This window comes from Eleutherodactylus coqui, chromosome 7 (assembly GCF_035609145.1).
Source record: "Eleutherodactylus coqui strain aEleCoq1 chromosome 7, aEleCoq1.hap1, whole genome shotgun sequence".
Taxonomy (NCBI): Eukaryota; Metazoa; Chordata; class Amphibia; order Anura; family Eleutherodactylidae; genus Eleutherodactylus; species Eleutherodactylus coqui.
The window spans coordinates 4960828-4983594 of record NC_089843.1 but is presented as its reverse complement, the minus strand read 5'-3'; the positions used below and the strand labels follow the sequence as shown (position 1 = coordinate 4983594).

Below are 22767 nucleotides of genomic sequence, written 5' to 3'. Positions count from 1 at the left end.
TACAGTCCCATCAACCTAACATCCGTCTCCCACATACAGTCCCATGTAACCAACATCCCCCACTTACAGTCCCATGTAACCAACATCCCCAACTTACAGTCCCATGTAACCAACATCCCCCACATACAGTCCCATGTAACCAACATCCCCCACTTACAGTCCCATGTAACCAACATCCCCAACTTACAGTCCCATGTAACCAACATCCCCCACATACAGTCCCATGTAACCAACATCCCCCACATACAGTCCCATGTAACTGTCACCCCCTCCCCCACACAGTCCCATGTAACTAACATCCCTCCCCCACATACAGTCCCATGTAACCAACACCCCCCACTTACAGTCCCATGTAACCAACATCCTCCACATACAGTCCCATGTAACCAACATCCCCCACATACAGTCCCATGTAACTGTCACCCCCTCCCCCACACAGTCCCATGTAACTAACATCCCTCCCACACATACAGTCCCATCAACCTAACATCCCTCTCCCACATACAGTCCCATGTAACCAACACCCCCCACCTACAGTCCCATGTAACTGTCACCCCCCTCCCCCACACAGTCCCATGTAACTAACATCCCTCCCCCACATACAGTCCCATGTAACTAACATCCCTCCCCCACATACAGTCCCATCAACCTAACATCCGTCTCCCACATACAGTCCCATGTAACCAACATCCCCCACTTACAGTCCCATGTAACCAACATCCCCCACATACAGTCCCATGTAACCAACATCCCCCACTTACAGTCTCATGTAACCAACATCCTCCACATACAGTCCCATGTAACCAACATCCCCCACATACAGTCCCATGTAACTCACACCCCTCCCCCATATACAGTCCCATGTACCTGTCACCCCTCCCCCATATACAGTCCCATGTACCTGTCACCCCTCCCTCACATACAGTCCTATGTAAATCCCCCTGTACAGATGTGATGCTTCTTGTATGGGCGGAGCTGTGCAGAGGCCCCACCCTTTCCGGTGACGTCACGCTGCTGGATGAGGGACGGCAGGACTGCTGTGAGCGGTGAGTGAGGCGGCTCTACTAGATCTCCCATCATGCAGCGGGGTGGACAGACCCAGCTATCGTTACCATGACGACAGCTCGAAGAGCTCCGTGTCTGCAGCAGCTGAGTGTATGGGAGACACAGGGTTAATGTGTAGCTCCGCCCCTCAGGAGGGCCCTGAAGGTCCTATAGTCAGTAACACATCCCTCTATAGTCACATGACTGTGATGTCACCAAAGGTCCTATAGTCCCTAGCATATCCGGCTATGATCACATGACTGTGATGTCACCAAAGGTCCTATAGTCCCTAACATATCTGGCTATGATCACATGACTGTGATGTCACCAAAGGTCCTATAGTCCCTAACATATCCGGCTATGAACACATAACTGTGATGTCACCATAGGTCCTATAGTCCCTAACATAAGCGGTTATGATCACATGACTGATGTCTCCAAAGCTACAACAACCTTAGGATGAAAGGAGTCTGCGCGAGCAGTATGGGTGGGACCGGTGCCGGGGGGCTCAATCACTGGCACCGCTGTCAGGGGGGCGACACGAGCCGTATCGGTGGGACCGGTGCCGGGGGGCTCAATCACTGGCACCGCTGTAAGGGGGGCGACACGAGCCGTATGGGTGGGACCGGTGCTGGGGGGCTCAATCACTGGCACCGCTGTAAGGGGGGGCGACACGAGCCGGACCGGTGCCGGGGGGCTCAATCACTGGCACCGCTGTAAGGGGGGCGACACGAGCCGTATCGGTGGGACCGGTGCCGGGGGGCTCAATCACTGGCACCGCTGTAAGGGGGGCGACACGAGCCGTATCGGTGGGACCGGTGCCGGGGGGCTCAATCACTGGCACCGCTGTCGGGGGGGCGGCGCTAACAGTATCGGTGGGACCGGTGCCGGGGGGCTCAATCACTGGCACCGCTGTCGGGGGGGGCGGCGCTAACAGTATCGGTGGGACCGGTGCCGGGGGGCTCAATCACTGGCACCGCTGTAAGGGGGGCGACACGAGCCGTATCGGTGGGACCGGTGCCGGGGGGCTCAATCACTGGCACCGCTGTCAGGGGGGCGACACGAGCCGTATGGGTGGGACCGGTGTCGGGGGCTTAATCACTGGCACCGCTGTAAGGGGGGCGACACGAGCCGTATCGGTGGGACCGGTGCCGGGGGGCTCAATCACTGGCACCGCTGTAAGGGGGGCGACACGAGCCGTATGGGTGGGACCGGTGTCGGGGGCTTAATCACTGGCACCGCTGTAAGGGGGGCGGCGCTAACAGTATCGGTGGGACCGGTGCCGGGGGGCTCAATCACTGGCACCGCTGTCAGGGGGGCGACACGAGCCGTATCGGTGGGACCGGTGCCGGGTGGCTCAATCACTGGCACCGCTGTCGGGGGGGGCGGCGCTAACAGTATCGCCGGGGCTGCGCGAGCCGTGTTGGTCCATCATACATATACAGAGGCGGCCGCGGTGATATTTCTTCCAGTTAGCATCCCTTATTCTCCGCAGGTGATACCAGCCACGTTTCGCCCCGACGTACGGGGCTTTCTCCAGCCGGTTTAAACATATCCTGTCATTAGCACATATAGCCCACAGACCCCGCCCCCAGCCGCTGTACCACATACCGTCAGGTCTGTCATAGGGCGGCTCGTGTTTGTATCTCCCAGAGCTCCATGCCGTTCATTCGGTATCCGGGCGTATGCGCGGCGGTCTCATCGACTGCACAAGGCTCGCACTAACCATCCCGAACCCGATGTGCCAGTTGTGCCATCAGTGCACCGAGGACAAATGGCCCGCCCTGACCGCACTCACACATTGCCCACTGGCTGACACCCTGCCAAACGACATCCAAGGCACGACGAATCACAGTGCAATCATCACAGCGCCGTTACCATGCCAACAGCGTTACCGCGCACCACCAACATGGATACCCATGTAACTGATATCAGCTGCTGATACATTGTTATTTCATGGGTGATCTATATGTAGGGGTGAGCTATTGTAGCAGCTAATAACGATGCCTCTTGGTCTCACACCGCTGCAACCCCACCACTAGATATCTCATATCGCCAGGTCTGCTGAACCAGCCGCACTTTAAAGCTAATTCACTGCACAGAAACCAGAATATGGTTCACAGCCCGTAAATATGTCAGGTCCCGGCAATATGACTTAGGAATCTTAAATATCCCATTTTGGTATATCCATATAAAACTTCTAGGGGTTCCACAGTTATGACCCCTCCTCATCCCGTCACCAAAGTTTTTCCTCACCTCCAGGGATTCCACAGATATGACACCTCCTCATCCCGTCACCAAAGTTTTTCCTCACCTCCAGGGATTCCACAGATATGACACTGACTCTTCCCATCACCAAAGATTCCCCTCAAGGGGTTCCACAGATATGATGCCTCCTTATCCCATCACCAAAGGTTCCTCTCACCTCTAGGGCTTGCACAGATATGACACTGTCTCTTCCCATCACTAAAGGTTCATTTTGCCTCTAGGGGTTCCACAGATATGACACTGCCTCTTCCCATTATCAAAAGGTCCTCTTACCTCTAAGGTTCCCACAGATATGACACCTCTTCATCTCATCACCAAAGGGTCCTCTCACCTCTAGGAGTACCACAGATATGACAGCTCCCTATTCCATTACCAAAGGGTCCTCTCACCTCTAGGGTTTCTACATATATGACACCTCTTCATTCCCTCACCAAAGGTTCCTCTCACCTCTAGGGGTTCCACAGATATGACACCTCTTCATCACATCACCAGAGGTTCCTCTCACCTCTAGGGGTTCCACAGATATGACACCTCTTCATCACATCACCAAAGGTTCCTCTCGCCTCTAGGAGTTCCACAGATATGACACCTCTTCATCCCGTCACCAAAGCTTCCTCTCGCCTCTAGGGGCTGCACAGATATGACACTGTCTCTTCCCATCACCAAAGGTTCCTTTCGCGTCTATGGGTTCCACAGATATGGCACCACCTCTGCCTATCACCAAAGGGTCCTCTAATCTCTAGGGGTTCCACAGTTTTGACACCTCTTCCCATCTCCAAAGGTTCTTCTCACTTCTAGGGGTTCCACAGATATGACACCTATTTATCCCGTAACTAAAGGTTCCTCTCACCTCTAGGGGTTCCACAGTTTTGACACCTCCCCATCACATCACCAAAGGTTCCTCTCACCTCTAGGGGTTCCACAGATACGACAGCTCCCTATCCTATTACCAAAGGGTCCTCTTACCCCTAGGTGTTCCACAGATATGACACCTCCGCATCCCATCACTAAAGGGTCCTCTCACCTCTAGGACTTCCACATTTATGGCACCTCCTCATCCTGTCACCAAAGGTTCCTCTCACCTCTGGGGGTTCCACAGTTTTGATACCTCCTCATCCTATCTCCAAAGGTTCCTCTCACTTCTCGGGGTTCGACAGACACTACACCTCTTCATTCCATCACTAAAGGTTCCTCTCGCCTCTAGGAGTTCCACAGATATGACACCTCTTCATCCCGTCACCAAAGCTTCCTCTCGCCTCTAGGGGCTGCACAGATATGACACTGTCTCTTCCCATCACCAAAGGTTCCTTTCGCGTCTATGGGTTCCACAGATATGGCACCACCTCTGCCTATCACCAAAGGGTCCTCTAATCTCTAGGGGTTCCACAGTTTTGACACCTCTTCCCATCTCCAAAGGTTCTTCTCACTTCTAGGGGTTCCACAGATATGACACCTATTTATCCCGTAACTAAAGGTTCCTCTCACCTCTAGGGGTTCCACAGTTTTGACACCTCCCCATCACATCACCAAAGGTTCCTCTCACCTCTAGGGGTTCCACAGATACGACAGCTCCCTATCCTATTACCAAAGGGTCCTCTTACCCCTAGGTGTTCCACAGATATGACACCTCCGCATCCCATCACTAAAGGGTCCTCTCACCTCTAGGACTTCCACATTTATGGCACCTCCTCATCCTGTCACCAAAGGTTCCTCTCACCTCTGGGGGTTCCACAGTTTTGATACCTCCTCATCCTATCTCCAAAGGTTCCTCTCACTTCTCGGGGTTCGACAGACACTACACCTCTTCATTCCATCACTAAAGGTTCCTCTCGCCTCTAGGGGTTCCACTGATATGACACCTCTTCATCCCGTCACCAAAGGTTCCTCTCGCCTCTAGGGGCTGCACAGAAATGACACTTCCTCTTCCCATCATCAAAAGGTCCTCTCACCTCTAGGGCTTCCACATTTATGACATCTCCTCATTCCATCACCAAAGGTTCCTCTCACCTCTGGGGGTTCCACAGTTTTGACACCTCCTCTTCCTATCTCCAAAGGTTCCTCTCACTTCTAGGGGTTCAACAGTTTTGACACCTCCTCTTCCTATCCCCAAAGGTTTCTCTCACTTCTAAGGGTTGCACAGATATGACACCTCTTCATCCCCTCACTAAAGGTTCCTCTCGCCTCAAGGGGTTCCACAGATATGACACCTCTTCATCCTATCACCAAAGGTTCCTCTCGCCTCTAGGGGTTGCACAGATATGACACCTTCTCATCCTGTCACCAAAGTTTTTTTCTCACCTCTAGGGGTTCCACAGATATGACAATTCCTCATCCCAGCACCAAAGTTCCTCTCGCCTCTAGGAGTTCCACAGTTGTGACACCTCTTCATCTCATCACCAAAGGGTCCTCTAATTTCTAGGGGTTCCACAGATAGGACACCTCATCCCGTCACCAAAGTTTTTCCTCACCTCCAGGGGTTACACAGATATGATACTGACTCTTCCCATCACCAAAGATTCCTCTCGCTTCAAGGGGTTCCACAGATATGACACCTACCCATCCCGTCACCAAAGGTTCCTCTCGCCTCTAGGAGTTCCATAGATATGACACCTCTTCTTCCCATCACCAAAGGCTCCTCCCACCTCTAGGTGTTCCACAGATATGTAACCTCTTCATCCCATCACCAAACATTTCTCTATTGTCTAGGGGTTCCACAGATATTACACCACCTCTTCCCATCACGAAAGGTTCCTTTCGCCTCTAGGGGTTCCACCTATTCCCATCACCAAAGGGTCCTCTAATCACTAGGGGTGCCACAGATATGACACCTCTTCATCCCATCACCAAAGGTTCCTCTCGCCTCTAGGGGTTCCACAGATATCACACTGCCTCTTCCCATCACCAAAGGGTCCTCTCACCTCTATGGATTCCACAGTTATGACACCTCTTCATCACATCACCAAAGGTTCCTCTCACCTCTAGGGGTTCCACAGTTATGACATCTCTTCATCTCATCACCAAAGGGTCCTCTAATTTCTAGGGGTTCCACATATATGACACCCCTTCATCCTATCGCCAAAGTCTCCTCTCACCTCTAGGGGTTCCACAGTTATGACACCTCATCCCATCTCCAAAGGTTCCTCTCACTTCTAGAGGTTCCACAGATATGAAACCTCCTCAGCCCCTTCACCAAAGTTTCTTCTCACCTCTAGGGCTTGCACAGATATGATACTGTCTCCTCCCATCACCAAAGGTTTCTTTCGCCTCTAGGGGTTCCACAGGTATGACACCTTTACCGTCAGCAAAGGTTCCTCTCACCTTTAGGGGTTCCACAGTTATGACACTTCCTTATTCCATATCCAAAGGTTCCTCTCACCTCTGGGGGTTCCACAGATATGACACCTCTTCATCCCATCACCAAAGTTTTTCCTCATCTCTAGGGGTTCCACAGATATGACACCTCTTCATCCCATCACCAACGTTTTTCCTCATCTCTAGGGGTTCCACAGATATGACACTGCCTCTTCCCATCACCAAAGGTTCCTCTCGCCTCTAGGGGTTCCACAGATATGACATCTCCTCATCCCGTCACCAAACATTCCTCTAACCTCTAGGGGTTCCACAGATATGAAACATCTTCAGCCCCTCAGCAAAGTTACTTCTCACCTCTAGGGGTTGCACAGATATGACACTGCCTCTTCCCATCACCAAAGGTTCCTCTCACCTCTAGGGGTTCCACAGATATGACACCTCAGCCCATCACTAAAGGTTCCTCTCACCTCTAGGGGTTCGACAGATATGGCACCTCGTCTTCCAATCACCAAAGGTTCCTCTCGCCTCTAGGTGTTCCACAGATATGACACCCCATCGTTCTGTCTCCAAAACTTCCAATTTGACTGGAGTAAACTGGACCTTTTATGTTATTCTAATAAGGATGACCACATGTCCTTATTCCAAAGTCTTCTAAACAGAAAAGGTACCAGCACGCTCCTGTTGGAAGTGGAGGTCAGCCTCAGATCACCATAAATGTTGACTCCTTTTTGTCTATATGCAAAATTAAAATGCCTCTTCCCAGAAATAAACATGACTTCCTGCACAAGATTAGATGTATCTCCAACAGTCCACCATGTTGATTTCTCTTTTTTGGGATGCAGATTTGATTTTGATTAGACACAAACCTGTTTACTTGTCTCTCTGTCCAGAGCAAAGATGGTCAGATGTCATGTCTGAAATAATAAGCTACTCAATATATTCCTGACTGCAGGAATTAGAATTAGATAAAATCTAAATAATCATACATTCCGTATTTTCCTAACAAGTGCCTCCTGAGAGACCCACCCTTCTCTTACCGAACCCTCTCTCAGGGGTCTCATAATTGGGCCAATTAGCTGGTTCTAATGCAGAGAAAACCCCTTCTACACAGACTGCATAAAATGTCTGCACTAAAAACCCCTAGTGGTCACCTCAGTATCTGCACTGCTACAATTTATAATCTCATCTCCATTACACGCTATCAGTAGTCCTCTATAATGCCCAGATTGTGACTAGACGTCATGGGTGATGTCCTTCCAAATGTGGTTTTACAGGTGCCGGAGGGGCTGGACTCTCACAGCTCAGGTCTCTTTTGAGATGGTCTTTTCCATCAAAGACCCACCAGGAATGGACGAAGACAGAAATGACATGGCTGCAGGGATATTGGACCTCATCCTAAACGTGATTGACTTGTTAACTTGGGAGGTGAGAGCTTCACATGATATCACTCTTCTCTGCTAGTAAAGCAGGTAATGACTGGAAGGGGAAGGATTCTTGGCCTCTATGTTGTGATTCGTGTCTCATCATCCACAGGAGTACACAGTAGTGAAGACAGCGGCTGTGACTCCCATTATCCATCCCCAGGAGTCAGGAGGGTGGAGCCCCATCACAGCTCCTCCCCCTCACCCCCTGATCCAGAAGATCCTAGAATTCACCAACAAGATGATGGAGCTCCTGACAGGAGAGGTGACGCTGCAGGGAATGTTGGGGGACATTATACCGGGGGGCTCTGACTGATGACTGGATATTGTGTTGTCAGGTTCCTATAAGGTGTCAGGAGGTGGCCGTCTATTTCTCCATTGAGGAGTGGGAGTATTTAGAGGGACATCGGGATCTGTACAAGGATATCATGATGGAGGACCACCGGCCTTGTACATCTCTGGGTAAGGAGACCTTCCTGATTATAGAGGAAAGTGGGTATGAGTGTCACCTAGACTCGCCCATCATCACATATACAATGTATTCAGTCTGAGGTTATTTCCTATAGATGGATCCAGGAGGAGATCCCCACCAGAGAGATGTCCCAGCCATCTGTATTCCCAGGACCGTCCAGAGGAAGATGTCCCAGAGAACCAGCAGGTAGATGACGCTGATATTCTACAAATCCTCTAAAGGTTGATGTAATGCAGCTTTCTACAAGACTCCTCCGGCCGCCTGCAGTAGACGCTCTAGTCCATCTTGTTTTCTTGATAGATGATGATGCTGCTCATCGATGACCCACCAGGGATGGACAAGGACAGAAGGAACATGGCTGCGAGGTTATTGGACCTCACCCTAGACATGATTGACCTGATAACTGGAGAGGTGAGAGCTCCACATGATATCACTCCTCTCTGCTAGTAAAGCAGGTAATGACTGGAAGGTGAAGGATTCTTGGCCTCCATGTAGTGATCAGTGTCTCATCATCCACAGGAGTACACAGTAGTGAAGACAGCGGCTGTGACTCCCATCATCCATCTCCAGGAGTCAGGAGGGTGGAGCCCCATCACAGCTCCTCCCCCTCATTTCCTGATCCAGAAGGTCCTAGACCTCACCAACAAGATGACGGAGCTGCTGACAGGAGAGGTGACTGCGGGGAATGTGAGGGGACATTATACCGGGGGGCTCTGGCTGATGACAGGATATTGTGTTGTCAGGTTCCTGTAAGGTGTCAGGATGTGGCCGTCTATTTCTCCATGGAGGAGTGGGAGTATTTAGAGGGATACCAGGATCTGTACAAGGACATCATGATGGAGGACCACCGGCCTCGTACATTTCGTACATCGTATTCCCAGGACCGCCCAGAGGAAGATGTCCCAGAGAACCAGCAGGTAGATGACGCTGAGATTCTACAAATCCTCTAAAGGTTGATGTAATGTAGCTTTCTACTAGACTCCTCCGGCCGCCTGCAGTAGACGCTCTAGTCCATCTTGTTGGCTGTGGTCGGTTGGGGTTACAAACGGTTTCTGGTTTCATAAAACATAGTGTTCATCTTCCATCTGTTTTGATATCCAGTTGAGATTCAGTGTGCAAGAAATGCAAATATCAGCAGTCTAAATAGACTATCTGCACAATGTCAATCAGCGACTGCTAAAGCTAACAGAATATTGCCATGTAATAAGTCATTTACTCAGTTGTTATAGTCATACAGTTTCAATCAAAATTCTTCACCCTCCATTGCAGATTAGGTTTATATGCCAAATTTACAAATTATCAGTTGTTTGTTTTTTGAAGTGAAACAATAAAAATTTTAATAACTCAATGCAACTAATATAACAATTGATTCTTCAAACTCCTCACAAAATGCCGCGTTTACGGACTACTGCAGTCTCCGAACTATTCAACACTCTGCACAAGTGTTGCCTCAAGCAATTGCCTGATGCAATTAATGAAGCCCTTGATTAGTTACATCAGGTGTGCTTGAAGTAAGACACATCAAATACCTGGACTGCCGAGGGCTTTGTTGACTGTCACGTTTGATTGCATGTTGGAAATAAGTCATGAAGTCAAACGTTGTAAGAAGATATCATTGTCTTGTACAAAGAAGGAAGGCGCTGAATGTTTCCAGAGATACAACTGTAAGCAGTTCACAAGTACGAAGTTACAGAACACTGGCTACACTACCCGAACATGGCATAAAGAGGGCTCAGTTACCAGCTGCCTCCAGATTCCTGAGGGGGCAGGAGATCAAAAACCCTCCAGTGACGGCAGAAGACCAGCAGCAACATGTGGTGGCAGCACTGGGGTTTCCATTTGCACAGGGGAGAGCATTCCAAATGCTGAAGGTCTTCATCCCTGAACTCCAAAACATAACTTATACTAACCCAAAAGCAGAAGGAAAGTTGCCTCCAATATGCCCAGAACATTATAAATAAGCGGCAGAGGTTCTGGGATTCTGTTCTGGGGAGCGATGAAACAAAACTGGAACTTTTTGTTGTCCTGGAGGAGGAAGAATGAAGTATACTCTGAAGATAACCCCCTGCCTACAGTGAAGCATGGCGGTGGCTCGCTGATGCTACAGTGAAGCATGGCAGTGGCTCGCTGATGCTACAGTGAAGCATGGCGGTGGCTCGCTGATGCTACAGTGAAGCATGGCGGTGGCTCACTGATGGTCTGGGGCTGGAGACCTGCAGCGTGTGGAGGGGAAGATGGCTTCTATCAAGTATAAGGAAATCCTAGGAGAAAACGTCATATGAGAAAGCTGAAGTTCGGGCATCATTGGACCTTTCAACAGGACAATGATCCCAAGCAGACATCAAAGTCCTCCAAGGCTTGACTGCAGAAGTCTTGGAAGATCCTGGAGTCGCCATCAGTCACCTGATTAGAACCCCAGCACACAAACCCCAGAATATTAGTGACCTGTAAGCCGTTGTCCATGAGGACCGGGTAAGACTCCTCAGGACCGCTGTCAGGAGCTGCTGACCGGCCGTACATCAGAAGGGTCTGCGCTATGTACTAAAGATGCCGGTCATCCCCCCAATAATTCTGAGACTGCGGCAGCCATTAAAGTGACATTTTGTGGTGACTTTGGGGAAAGCGCTTGTTCTGGTGGTTGTGTTGGGCCGCCTGAAGGGAATCTGTCAACTAGTTTTTTTCCCTACAAGCTAAGTTTATGGGCTGGAGGTAAGTGTCCTGCTGAGTCCGGAGATGTAAGTGTCCTGCTGAGTCCGGAGATGTAAGTGTCCTGCTGAGTCCGGAGATGTAAGGGTCATACTTGCCTCCCCCGTTGTTACCCCGATGTCACCATTCACTGCTAAATAGTCCTAATATAATGGGCGCACTACTTGGCAGTGCCACTCGATGCAATGAGGGGCGCTGACAGCAGGGGAGCGATGGGGGAGGTAAGTATAACCCTTACATCCCCGAACTCAGGAGCTCACCTATTTTCAGCCCACAGGCTTAGCTGACAGGGCCAAAAGTCGGTGACTGAGTCTCATTAAATGCTTCTTGTTTAATTGTTTTCTGCAAACAGCTGAAAGTATGTAAATGTGGTAAATAACCCTAATTTCTAATGGGGTGCGGGGGTAATTCTGACTACAAGTGATATCTCCGGGCTTTATATTCGTACGGCCTCCTCTAGAATGTGCCGCTGCGGCCACCAGAGTCGTCTTAGGGCGGACATGATGCATTGGTACAGATAGATACAAGAACACTGTGTGCAGTGAGCTGACCACAAAGGAGAAGAGCGACCGCTCTGGAGGAAAGAAGGTTCAGTCTGCAGCGCTGATAGAAGGTCTTTACTGTAAAAGCTGTGAGGTCACTGACTGACCTGAGATCTGGGGTTACTGAGCCGTCGTCACCTCTAGATAGATGGAGCTCATTTCATGTAGGAAGACAGAAACCTGGCCATGTGTAGAATCCATGGCTGGATGTTGGCCCCGTCTGGTGGCCACTTAGGGGGATCCTTTAGATTGCTTCATGTCGTTTAGGGCTTTTTGACCTCCATCTGGATAATCTTGTCTTCCTTTGTCTTTCTCCTCGTGTCCTGTGGGATCCTTGTAGGAAAGTTATGGTGGAAGAGCGGATGGACTGGAAGAGCCCATAATGGTGGTGGTGAACGGTAAGAGCCGTCTGTGAATCTGCTGGTTATTCTGTCCTAAATTGTAGACTGAGATGTAAAATGTTCTACCTGCCGCCCAATGGAGGCGACGGATGTCATGTAGACACCTGCTGGTCTCCTGCTCCTCCAGTCAGGTGGATCAGTGGGTATTAACAGGTTTACTGGAAGCCTGGGAATAGGATTTGATGGTTTGATGGTGATGCTTCACCTCAGATATGGGGTACGATTGAAGTGTTCCAGTTATCCATGCCTCATTCCAAGATGGATGGTTAGAAACTGATTTACAAACAATCGGCGATGTCCCAGATAAAACAGTCATGGATTCTGGTCCGGCCTTATTAATGAGCAGATCAGCATGGGGAATCGTTAGAAAATAAATCAGAAAAGACTCCGTAAGTCACTGTGTGGGCGAATGCTCAGAAGGGGTGCGAGCCGGGCACTACGAGGCGACAATGTATTGTGTGTCCAGTAGGAGGACAAGAGGGATGTCCTTATACTGAGTACAGAGAGCCCCGAGCCGGACACAATGGGTACACAGGAGGGGTTAATCTGTCAGATCAACTACTTGGGCCGTACGACGCGGCAAACAAGGGTGTGGTAGAAAACAGTCTGTGCGCATCCTAGAGGTGGCGCTGTATAATGTCTGCGGGCCACGTCCATGTGTACCTTCTGGACTTCCAGGAGGATGTCATCAAAGCCCTAATATTTGGGGAGCAGGAAGGGGGAAGCCCAGTACTTCTGGAGGTGAGGGTACATGTATAGTGTTAGGGTAACCCTTTCCGAGTGACATTCCACCCACTGGTAAGAAGGGACGGACCCAATAAGGAGCAGAGTCCGTTACAGACCAGGAAGGACACCGGTTCTCACTGTGAAGCCCCAGACACCCCGCCGGTGCATGAAAGATGGCGCCCCAATATCCCGCACGTCCCGGGAATACTCATGCCATTATTTGGTTGGACCGCCGCTATATGATTTCCCTCACAGCTTCTACATAAAGCCACATGCCGCTCCTTCCCTTCTGAGCCCGGCCGAGTGCCCACCTTACCTCCACATATGGGGCATTTCCATGCTCGGGGGACACTGGGTAACAGACCGTGGGGTGATTTATTTACTTTGCCCCTCGCAAACATTGCAGATTTGGGGCTAAACCAACATATTACTGGAAAACTTGGAATTCTTTATTTTCAAATCAAAATGTTAAAAAAAATATATATATAAATCACCTGTGGGGTGAAACCAGTCAGTGCGCCCCGCGAATTCCCTGAGGGGTCCTGTTCCCAAGATGGGGTCACTTCTTGGGGGTCTCACCTGTACCTGACACCTCAGGGGCTGCAAACACGGCGGCTGAAAAACATTCCAGCAGATTCTGCATCCCAAAAGCCAGAGAGCGCCCCTTCCCCTGCGAGCCCCCGTGTGCCCACCAGCAGTTTGTGCCCACAGACGGGGCATCTCTAAAAACTGTGGAATCCGGGTCATAAATCCTGCGTTTTCCTGCAGTTATAGAGAACGCGGTTTAAATAGAAAGTCTGCAAACAAGGACGGGCTCTGATTTGTGATGCGCGTCCCTTTAATTCCTGTGAAACATCTAAATGGTTAATAAACCTCCTCAATGACCTTTAGAATACTTTGGGGTTGCAGTATTTATAATGGGGTGATTCTTGGGGGTTTATGACACACAGGGCCTTACAGCCCATGTCAGAACTGGATTGGCCCCTGGGATAACACCGGGGCCACCATTTCCGTTGACTTAGCTCTTACACTTGCTTTTTACCGCAGTTTTTCTCTCACATCAGCTTTTTAAGATCCAGGATCCCCCCATTTATCACACAAACTATACACCATGTACAAAACCCAACGGAAAATCAGAAACTGACCTGACTGTAATTACTGGACGTCACATTGTGTGCAAGTAGCAGCAGTTACGGTAAAACGTCCGCTATCCTGGAGCGCTCAATGCCCCCCGATGCTCCAGCAGTAGTCGGCCGTCCTATGTGTATCCCATCTGCTCTGGTACCATCCCTCCATGACCTTCACACCTTGGTGGACCCACCTTGCTCATCGCTGACCGCACCAAGGTTGTCCGGGAAGTTATCAAGATGATTATGTAGAAAATGCCCCTTATTGTTTGATGCTGATGTTGCGACCAAGCTTGTTGTCGCTCTCCCAGGGTTCTTCACTCGCTTATTTCCACGAAAGTCCTTGACAAGGTCTACGAATGATAACCAAGCGTTCTCTTGGCGTTCTGACATTGTCCCGATGAAAGGTTCATCTTTGATGAGTTGCCGAATTTGTGGCCCATCAAACACACCAACAGGGTAGGCAATGCCAAGATGAGGTACTTGAAACAGTCTCAGTTGGCAAAGCTTTAAGGAATTGTTTCATGACACCCAGGTTCATGAGGCGGGGATATAATCGGTTCATACACGTCATGGAATTTTCTAATTTGCCATGGAATTATTTTGGAGTCTTGCTAAGAGCCGATTCAGCACTTCCCCCCCCCCCCCCCCCCCCCCCCGTATCACTGAGATCACTTTTTCCTGTAGTTAAAGGGGTTGTCCCGAGGCAAAACATCAAAATTTTACCTTAACCCATTCCCCCTGTCACCCCCCCGGCATAACATAGCATTTTAAAGCGGTTTTTAAACTGCTTGCTACTCACCGATGTGATGAAAGATGAACTTATAAAATTCTTCTCCCATGATGGCCGCCGGTCTTTTCCCAGGGATGCACTGCGGTTTTCTCCCATGGTGCACCGCGGGTCTTCTCCCATGGTGCACCATGGGCTCTGTGCGTTCCATTGCCGATTCCAGCCTCCTGATTGGCTGGAATCGGCACACGGGATGGGGCAGAGCTACGTGATGACGCGTAGAAGGGGGCAGAGCCAGAACGCCACTCGTGCCCGGACCGACCAGAAGGGAGAAGACCCTTCTGCGCAAGCGCGTCTAAAAAAGCAAGAAGACATCAGAATTAGACGGATCCATGGCGACGGGGACGCCAGCAACGGAGCAGGTAAGTGAATAACTTCTGTATGGCTCATAATTAATGCACAATGTACATTACAAAGTGCATTAATATGGCCATACAGAAGTGTATAGACCCACTTGCTGCCGCGAGACAACCCCTTTAAGTTAGTTGACTGCAGTTCGTGCACCAGAGATGGGGGGCGGTTGGGGGAGCGACAGAATCAGAGAAGCCGGTTTGTCAAAATATTCCAAGTTGTAAAGTCAGTTAAACAAACTTCTCTCAGCTCCTTCCTTCGGTCTGCGGTGGTGAGGGGTCTGTAATGGGACTGCTGGCAGCACCAGACTGCACTTAAAGGGGTTGTCCCGCGGCAGCAAGTGGGTCTATACACTTCTGTATGGCCATAATAATGCACTTTGTAATGTACATTGTGCATTAATTATGAGCCATACAGAAGTTATAAGAAGTTATTCACTTACCTGCTCCGTTGCTGGCGTCCTCGTCTCCATAGAGCCGACTAATTTTCGCCGTCTAATGGCCAAATTAGCCGCGCTTGCGCAGTCTGGGTCTTCTTCTTTTCTGAATGGGGCTCCGTGTAGCTCCGTGTAGCTCCGCCCCGTCACGTGCCGATTCCAGCCAATCAGGAGGCTGGAATCGGCAATGGACCGCACAGAAGCCCTGCGGTCCACCAAGGGAGAGGATCCCGGCGGCCATCTTCAGCAGGTAAGTAAGAAGTCACCGGAGCGCGGGGATTCAGGTAAGCACTCTCCGGTGTTCTTTTTTAACCCCTGCATCGGGGTTGTCTCGCGCCGAACGGGGGGGAGGGGTTGAAAAAAAAAAAAACCTGTTTCGGCGCGGGACAACCCCTTTAAGCATTGGCCCTTGTAGGACTCTGCCTCAGAGTGTATACCGTGTACAAGGGAATACATACATTGTTCTGGATAAACAGAACTAAAGACACAAGAAGCTCAACCCTCAGGCTTAACAATACCAGAAGGAGTTCAGGTTTTAGAGCGCACTGCCGTGTGGTCCTCAGCCGGCGGCTCTCGGGGGATTGTTTATAAATGATCTTACAGCCTGACGTAGCCGGGCGCCGCTGATATTTGTATATAAATCAAAGAAACCAACCAATAAACCTTCGATTCCGTGTATTTCGAGTCTCATTGAAAATCAAGATTTTGTCAGGGAAATATTATGGATTTTTCTTAAACCTGAATGAACCCTGATAATGTTCTGTCAACAAGCGGCTCGTGTAGAATGTTTGGGTCACCGGGTCTGAGGTCAGAGGTCAGATCTCGAGGCCGATTCCTTTCCACCCAATGTGTCTCACAAGCCCTGCTGTCCTAATGCACAGATAACAGCGATACTTGGTGTATCTGCGTTGTTGACCAAGAAGGGAGGATACCATTCTAAGGTCAACACAGATGATCCAATTGTGTTTGTGACATTGTAGCAACTCAATGACTCTCTGTATGGCTCCATATTCTAAGAGAAGAGAAACTGAATGGCCACTTGGGACTGCAGCAAATAAATGGCCATTGTGGAGGACCGTCTTTAAGCTCCACTTTGAGCCATCGAGGAACAGTTGGCATTCAGTTGAGTTATAGATTGGATTTCCCAATTCCTCCATTAAACCATGTATGTTATGGCAATACACAAAGCCATTGTCACTTCTAAAGGATTGCACAAATGCAATCTCTCTGGATGGAAGGTAGGACCTTCACTCCTTTTTCAAGCAAGTTTTTCTCATGCAGTCTCGATGCTTGGAGTTCTGAAGCCTTTATTGATGGTTCCAAATGCTGATCAAATCCCTAACGAACTGAGTCATCTTCAATTTCAAAATCTTCATCATTGCTGTCACTTAGTTCTTCACAATAATCATGTTCTTCAAGAGAGGCTAGTTCAACGAAAACTGGCCCTAGGATTTCAGCTGAATGAGACACCAGACGTACGGCTGCTGGTAGACTAGGACGTACGGTCGATGGTAGGCTAGGTCGTACGGCCGATGGTAGGCTAGGACGTACGGCTGCTGGTAGACTAGGACGTACGGCCGATGGTAGGCTAGGACGTACGGCCGATGGTAGGCTAGGACGTACGGCCGATGGTAGGCTAGGACGTACGGCCGATGGTAGGCTAGGACGTACGGCCGATGGTAGGCCAGGACGTACGCCGGCTGGTAGACCAGAACGTACGCCGGCTGGTAGACCAGAACGTACGGCTGCTGGTAGACCAGGACGTACGGCTGCTGGTAGACTAGGACGTACGGCTGCTGGTAGACTAGGATGTACGGCTGCTGGTAGACTAGGATGTACGGCTGCTGGTAGACTAGGATGTACGGCTGCTGGTAGACCAGGATGTACGGCTGCTGGTAGACCAGGACGTAAGGCTGCTGGTAGACCAGGACGTACGGCTGCTGGTAGACCAGGACGTACGGCTGCTGGTAGACCAGGACGTACGGCTGCTGGTAGACCAGGACGTACGGCGGCTGGTAGACCAGGACGTACGGCGGCTGGTAGACCAGGACGTACGGCGGCTGGTAGACCAGGACGTACGGCGGCTGGTAGACCAGGACGTACGGCGGCTGGTAGACCAGGACGTACGGCTGCTGGTAGACCAGGACGTACGGCGGCTGGTAGACCAGGACGTACGGCGGCTGGTAGACCAGGACGTACGGCGGCTGGTAGACCAGGACGTACGGCGGCTGGTAGACCAGGACGTACGGCGGCTGGTCGACCAGGACGTACGGCGGCTGGTAGACCAGGACGTACGGCGGCTGGTAGACCAGGACGTACGGCGGCTGGTAGACCAGGACGTACGGCGGCAGGTAGACCAGGACGTACGGCTGCTGGTGGACTAGGAGACTCTAGTTTACATTTATTATTCTTGTTATATCCCAAAGCTTTCACTATACAAAAGTAACAGTCACTGGAATGACCTCTTGGCTCCCACCAAACCATTAGTATACCAAATGGCAACTTATCACGGGTTCCCTTCGTCCACATCCGTAAACTCTCAAAACACCGCATGCGCACCTTGTGAAGGACCCAAGATTTATCTGTGACTGGGAATGGTGAAACTGACACAGATATAGCAGAAGGAATGCGGGCGGTTTAGGCGCTTACAGTGAGAAATGGCAGATGCAGACACGATCTGAAGGAATTATTATATAGAGCGGCACAGAACTGCTCATCCCAAGGCCAGACATGTAACTGAGCAGCCCAGACAATTCACAACCGCTTGCAGATCGCCAGGGTCATCCTCCACCCCTCCCCACTTGAGGGAGGTTCGCTCTCAGCCAATCGGAGAACATCAGTGCTCCCCCCAATCCAGGCATGAGATAAGTTGTATAGAAAAATCCTGACATAACAGAAAACTAACTTCATTTTTGAAATCAGCAAGCCTAATTTAGTCTAAATCAACTGAAAAACCGAAGTCAACAAAAATGACCAAAAGTCTTCCCCGGTGTAAGCCGCCTCTGAAATGTGCTAATAAATGTGAAAAATTGCTTGAAAACTTCTATACTTTGTGGAGTACTAAAAACTACAGTTATATTTCCCATCGGCCGCTTTATATTGCAACCATTGTAAGTGGTAATTAACGATTTTGTGGGTTTCACTCTCTTACAAGCAAAAAAAAAAAGAAATTCTTCACATTTCGAGTAAATATCTTTTGAATTAATAGACATTTCTGATGACCGTTCACCGCTAGCATGAAGTACAATATGTCATCGTGTGGGAAAGTAAGAGCATTCAGAGGTTATTACCGCATCAAGTCCCAATGTCAGGCTTGAAGAATTAAGGCTTGGCCATGAAGGCCAAAATAGACCATGGCTTTACGGGGTTAAAAAAGACTCCTCCCGTTGTGTTGTCACTTTGTCATTATGGGGTCCTGAGTGCAGAATGATGGGGGATACAACGTAACAACATGTATAAAAAAGTGAGGGGTGTGAAGGACTTCCCCCTGTGGCAGGGGGGACCGGGTGTTCATGCTAGGATTGACATCGTTGTGGCGGAGAGTTAAAAGAGGCAATCCTGAAAAATTGGGACTGTACCCCTCAAAATAACAGCGCCCTGCCTCTCCTAGGTCTATGCAGGGCAGAATATACTTGTGAGGGGCTTAAATGAGTTAAAGGGGTTGTGCCCAATGATAAAGCTATTCCCTATCCACAGGTTAGAGCAGGGGTCCCCAACCACCGGGGCCGGGCCACTGGGTGTTTAGCGCCGGTCTGCGGCACCGCCGGGAACTTTTGCTCTAAACACAAGGCCCGCGGGCCGAATCCGGCCCGCTGCCCTGTGCTATGTGGCCCGCGGCGTGCCGACGCCGCTGACCACTGAAGCGATAACCAGTGGGGGCGCCGCAGATCCCCGCTGGTTATCGCGCTGATCCCGGCGCACACACTGACGTCTGTGCAGCCAGGATTCTCTTCCCCAAGTCCCCTGCTCATTAGTTCCGCAGGACAGGACGCAAGGAGGAAGCGTTCCGGGCTGCACACTGATGTCAGGGCAAGCAGACAGAGAGCAACAACAGGGAGGAGGTAAGTATAAGGGTTGGGGGGCTGCCTATTACTGGGGGGGGCTACTTATTACAGGGTAAGGGGCTGCCTACTACTGGGGGGGGGGACCTGCTTATTACTGGGGTGGGGGGTACTTATTACAGGGGAAGGGGCTGCTTATTACTGGGGGGGCTGCCTATTACTGGGGGGGTACTTATTACAGGGGGGAGGGGCTACTTATTACAGGGGAAGGGGCTGCCTATTACTGGGGGGGACCTGCTTATTACTGGGGGGGGTACTTATTACAGGGGAAGGGGCTGCTTATTACTGGGGGGGTACTTATTACAGGGGAAGGGGCTGCCTATTACTGGGGGGGCTGCCTATTACAGGGGGGGGGGCTGGTTATTACTGGGGGGAGGGGCTACTTATTACAGGGGAAGGGGCTGCCTATTACTGGGGGGGGACCTGCTTATTACTGGGGGGGCTGCCTATTACTGGGGGGAGTGGCTACTTATTACAGGGGAAGGGGCTGCTTATTACAGGGGAAGGGGCTGCCTATTACAGGGGAAGGGGCTGCCTATTACCGGGGGGGGCTGCCTATTACGGGGGAGGGGGACCTGCTTATTACTGGGGGGGCTGCTTATTACTGGGGGGGGCTACTTATTACTGGGGGAGGGGCTGTCTATTACTGAGAGGTGGGGGCTGTCTTACTGAGAGGTGGGGGCTGTCTATTATTGGGGGGGGGGAGATAAATTATATGCTGCTCTGTGTGTGCTGGGGGGAAGGGGGATAGATTATATACTGCCCTATGTGTGTACTGCCAGGACATTCTAAATGTCATAATTAAATAATAATGCACTAAACTCCAACTCCCTTCATAACTCCGCCCCATATAACCAAAGCCCCACCCATGTCCCGCCCCACCCTGCCGGGCCTTGTAAAAATGGTCTTGCTTGAAGCCGGTCCCTGGTGCCAAAAAGGTTGGGGACCACTGGGTTAGAGGATACCTTTACGATCTGTGGGGGGCTGATCTTGAGACCGCTTCCTTCTCGTGGGGACCTTTTGGACTCCTGTTCTTGAGACCGTTGGGGCTCCCAGGGGTCAGACCCCCATCGATTAAAAAGTTATCCCCTATCTTGTGAATAGAGGAGAAGTTTATAACTCATTATAACCCCTCAAGCTAGAAAAATTCAGGCTGTGCCAGTCTGAGCAAATTAGGATGTTTCACGTGTCCCCTAAATGATCAGTACTCCGAGGTGGCCAATGTAACTACTTTGGTGTTGGAGAAGAGCATGAGATTGGCGTCAGGCATGGAGGGTGAAGAGAGCTTAGCTTCTCCTGAAAGCCTCCTAACGTGACTGACCTGTGGTGTTATGAGAAGGTGTCCGCTGTGTGAGGCTGATGAACCCCAGATTACTCCGTCCAATCTATTTCTGCAGGCAAGATGTGAAGTACAAAGTCTGTCTGAGGCCGGATTCACACGGGAGAACGCAATATTGGGCCAAGAAGCTCAGCCCGGTTATAGCCTTTGCCAACCTGCGATTTTCATTCACAAACAGCTGGCCTCACTTCTCTGGAATAGCAATGCTCAGGCGCGTTTCATGTGTCCGAAGATCGCACCGCGTGTGAGCGCCATGCAAGGTCTTTGCGTATTCTATATTTGGACGTTCCCTTGGAAGGCCTCGCCCATTGTCTTCAATCTTCAACCTCGCTGTGAGGGGAAACAGTTGGCCATGTGAATACCTCCATTCAGAATAATAGAGTTGGTAATCGTGCGGCTTTGGTCCATCTCACAACGCACAATAGTCGTGTGAATTTAGCCCTAGTCTGATGGATGGATAAAAGTGGTCTGTGAAGTAGGACAGTGCCTTCAGCTGCCATCTCTGCTGGTCAGGTTGGCAGCGAGCGGATGGGGGCTGCCACCAGTTTGGACTCAATAAGCTCGAATTTCACAGATCTAGATAATGGGTATAAAGCAGAACCTGATGGGCTGATTAGGGAATTAGGGAATATATCCTGTAACCCCCCAGTGTTGATCCAGAGGAAGGTAACAAAAAACGAGGTAGAAGTAAAAAAAATTTCCATCCCGACTCCAATATGGTAATCCAGAATAATCCCTGGATGACCGACCCTTCTGAAGAATGAAACATATAATATTGTAACACTCAAGAAAGGGGTCCAGGCCCCTCTTACACTCTTATCAAATTGGCCATCACCACGTCCTCAAGCAGAGAGTTGCATAGTCTCACTGCTCTTACAGTAAAGAACCCCCTTCTGTATTGTGTAGAAACCTTCTTTCCTCCAAATTCAGAGAGCGCCACCGTGTTACAGTCACAGCCCTGGGTGTAAGTAGATGATGGGAGAGATCTCTGTAATAGGCCTGATGCGCATGGGCATATTTGCTTTGCGGAATCCGGAGCGGGTGTGCGCCATCAGATTCCGCTGCAAATACTGCTCATAACATGCTATGGAAAATCCATGTCCAGGAGCAGAAATCAATTGCGATTTTCCAGCAGACAGCTTCCATTGAAGTCAATGGACGGAAGCCGTCCGATCCACGGTCTGTCCACAGCTATCATTTCAGGCAGAAAGCAGAATCAATGTCATCACCCACCAATGGAGTTCCATCATAATAATAATCATCTTTATTTGTATGGCGCCAACTTATTCCGCAGCTTTCAGGCATGGATAAATGCAAAACAATACAACAATTACAATATGAGGTACATTGGGTTAGACACAAATGGGTTGGGGGCGGTACAGGAGGTGCAGGGGGGGGGGGGAACACAGGCAATAGGGGATTTTATGTACAGATCATTTATCAGAAGGCAAACAGGTTGGGGCACCATAGGGAGGGGCGAGGGACTAGGTCAGGAGATTTGGTATGCTTCCCTGAAGAGGTGCGTTTTTAAGGCACGTCTGAAGTTTCGTGCATCGGGAATTGTCGGGATGCCTTGGGGTAGAGCGTTCCAGAGGATGGGTGCTGCTCTAGTGAAGTCCTGGAGGCGAGCATGAGAGGTTCGTATTACAGGGGTGTTTAGTCTGAGTGTGTTAGCCGATCGGAGTGAGCGGGCTGGGTGGTGTACTGACAGTAGGGAGGCGATGTATGGTGGTGTACTGACAGTAGGGAGGCGATGTATGGTGGTGTACTG

General features: G+C 50.3%; 1 protein-coding gene across 7 annotated transcripts in view; it reads left to right on the top strand.

Moving 5' to 3' along the window:
- Nucleotides 1-1010: 1010 nt before the first annotated feature.
- The window catches only part of LOC136572336 (zinc finger protein 585A-like), a 33879-nt gene continuing 12122 nt past the window's right edge, over nucleotides 1011-22767 (top strand). The window contains exons 1-9 of one of the 7 annotated variants that reach the window (XM_066572834.1): nucleotides 1011-1046; nucleotides 7899-8049; nucleotides 8158-8310; nucleotides 8384-8507; nucleotides 8612-8703; nucleotides 8818-8928; nucleotides 9037-9189; nucleotides 9261-9434; nucleotides 12106-12163. In XM_066572834.1, coding sequence (XP_066428931.1) covers nucleotides 7942-8049; nucleotides 8158-8310; nucleotides 8384-8507; nucleotides 8612-8703; nucleotides 8818-8928; nucleotides 9037-9189; nucleotides 9261-9434; nucleotides 12106-12163 — 973 coding nt within the window. In that variant the 5' untranslated portion in view covers nucleotides 1011-1046; nucleotides 7899-7941. Of the gene's footprint in view, nucleotides 1047-2335; nucleotides 2354-6896; nucleotides 7318-7343; nucleotides 8050-8157; nucleotides 8311-8383; nucleotides 8508-8611; nucleotides 8704-8817; nucleotides 8929-8951; nucleotides 8973-9036; nucleotides 9190-9260; nucleotides 9435-12105; nucleotides 12164-22767 lie in introns of those variants that run through there. The other 6 variants (XM_066572836.1, XM_066572835.1, XM_066572833.1 and 3 more) reach the window with 6 other exon arrangements.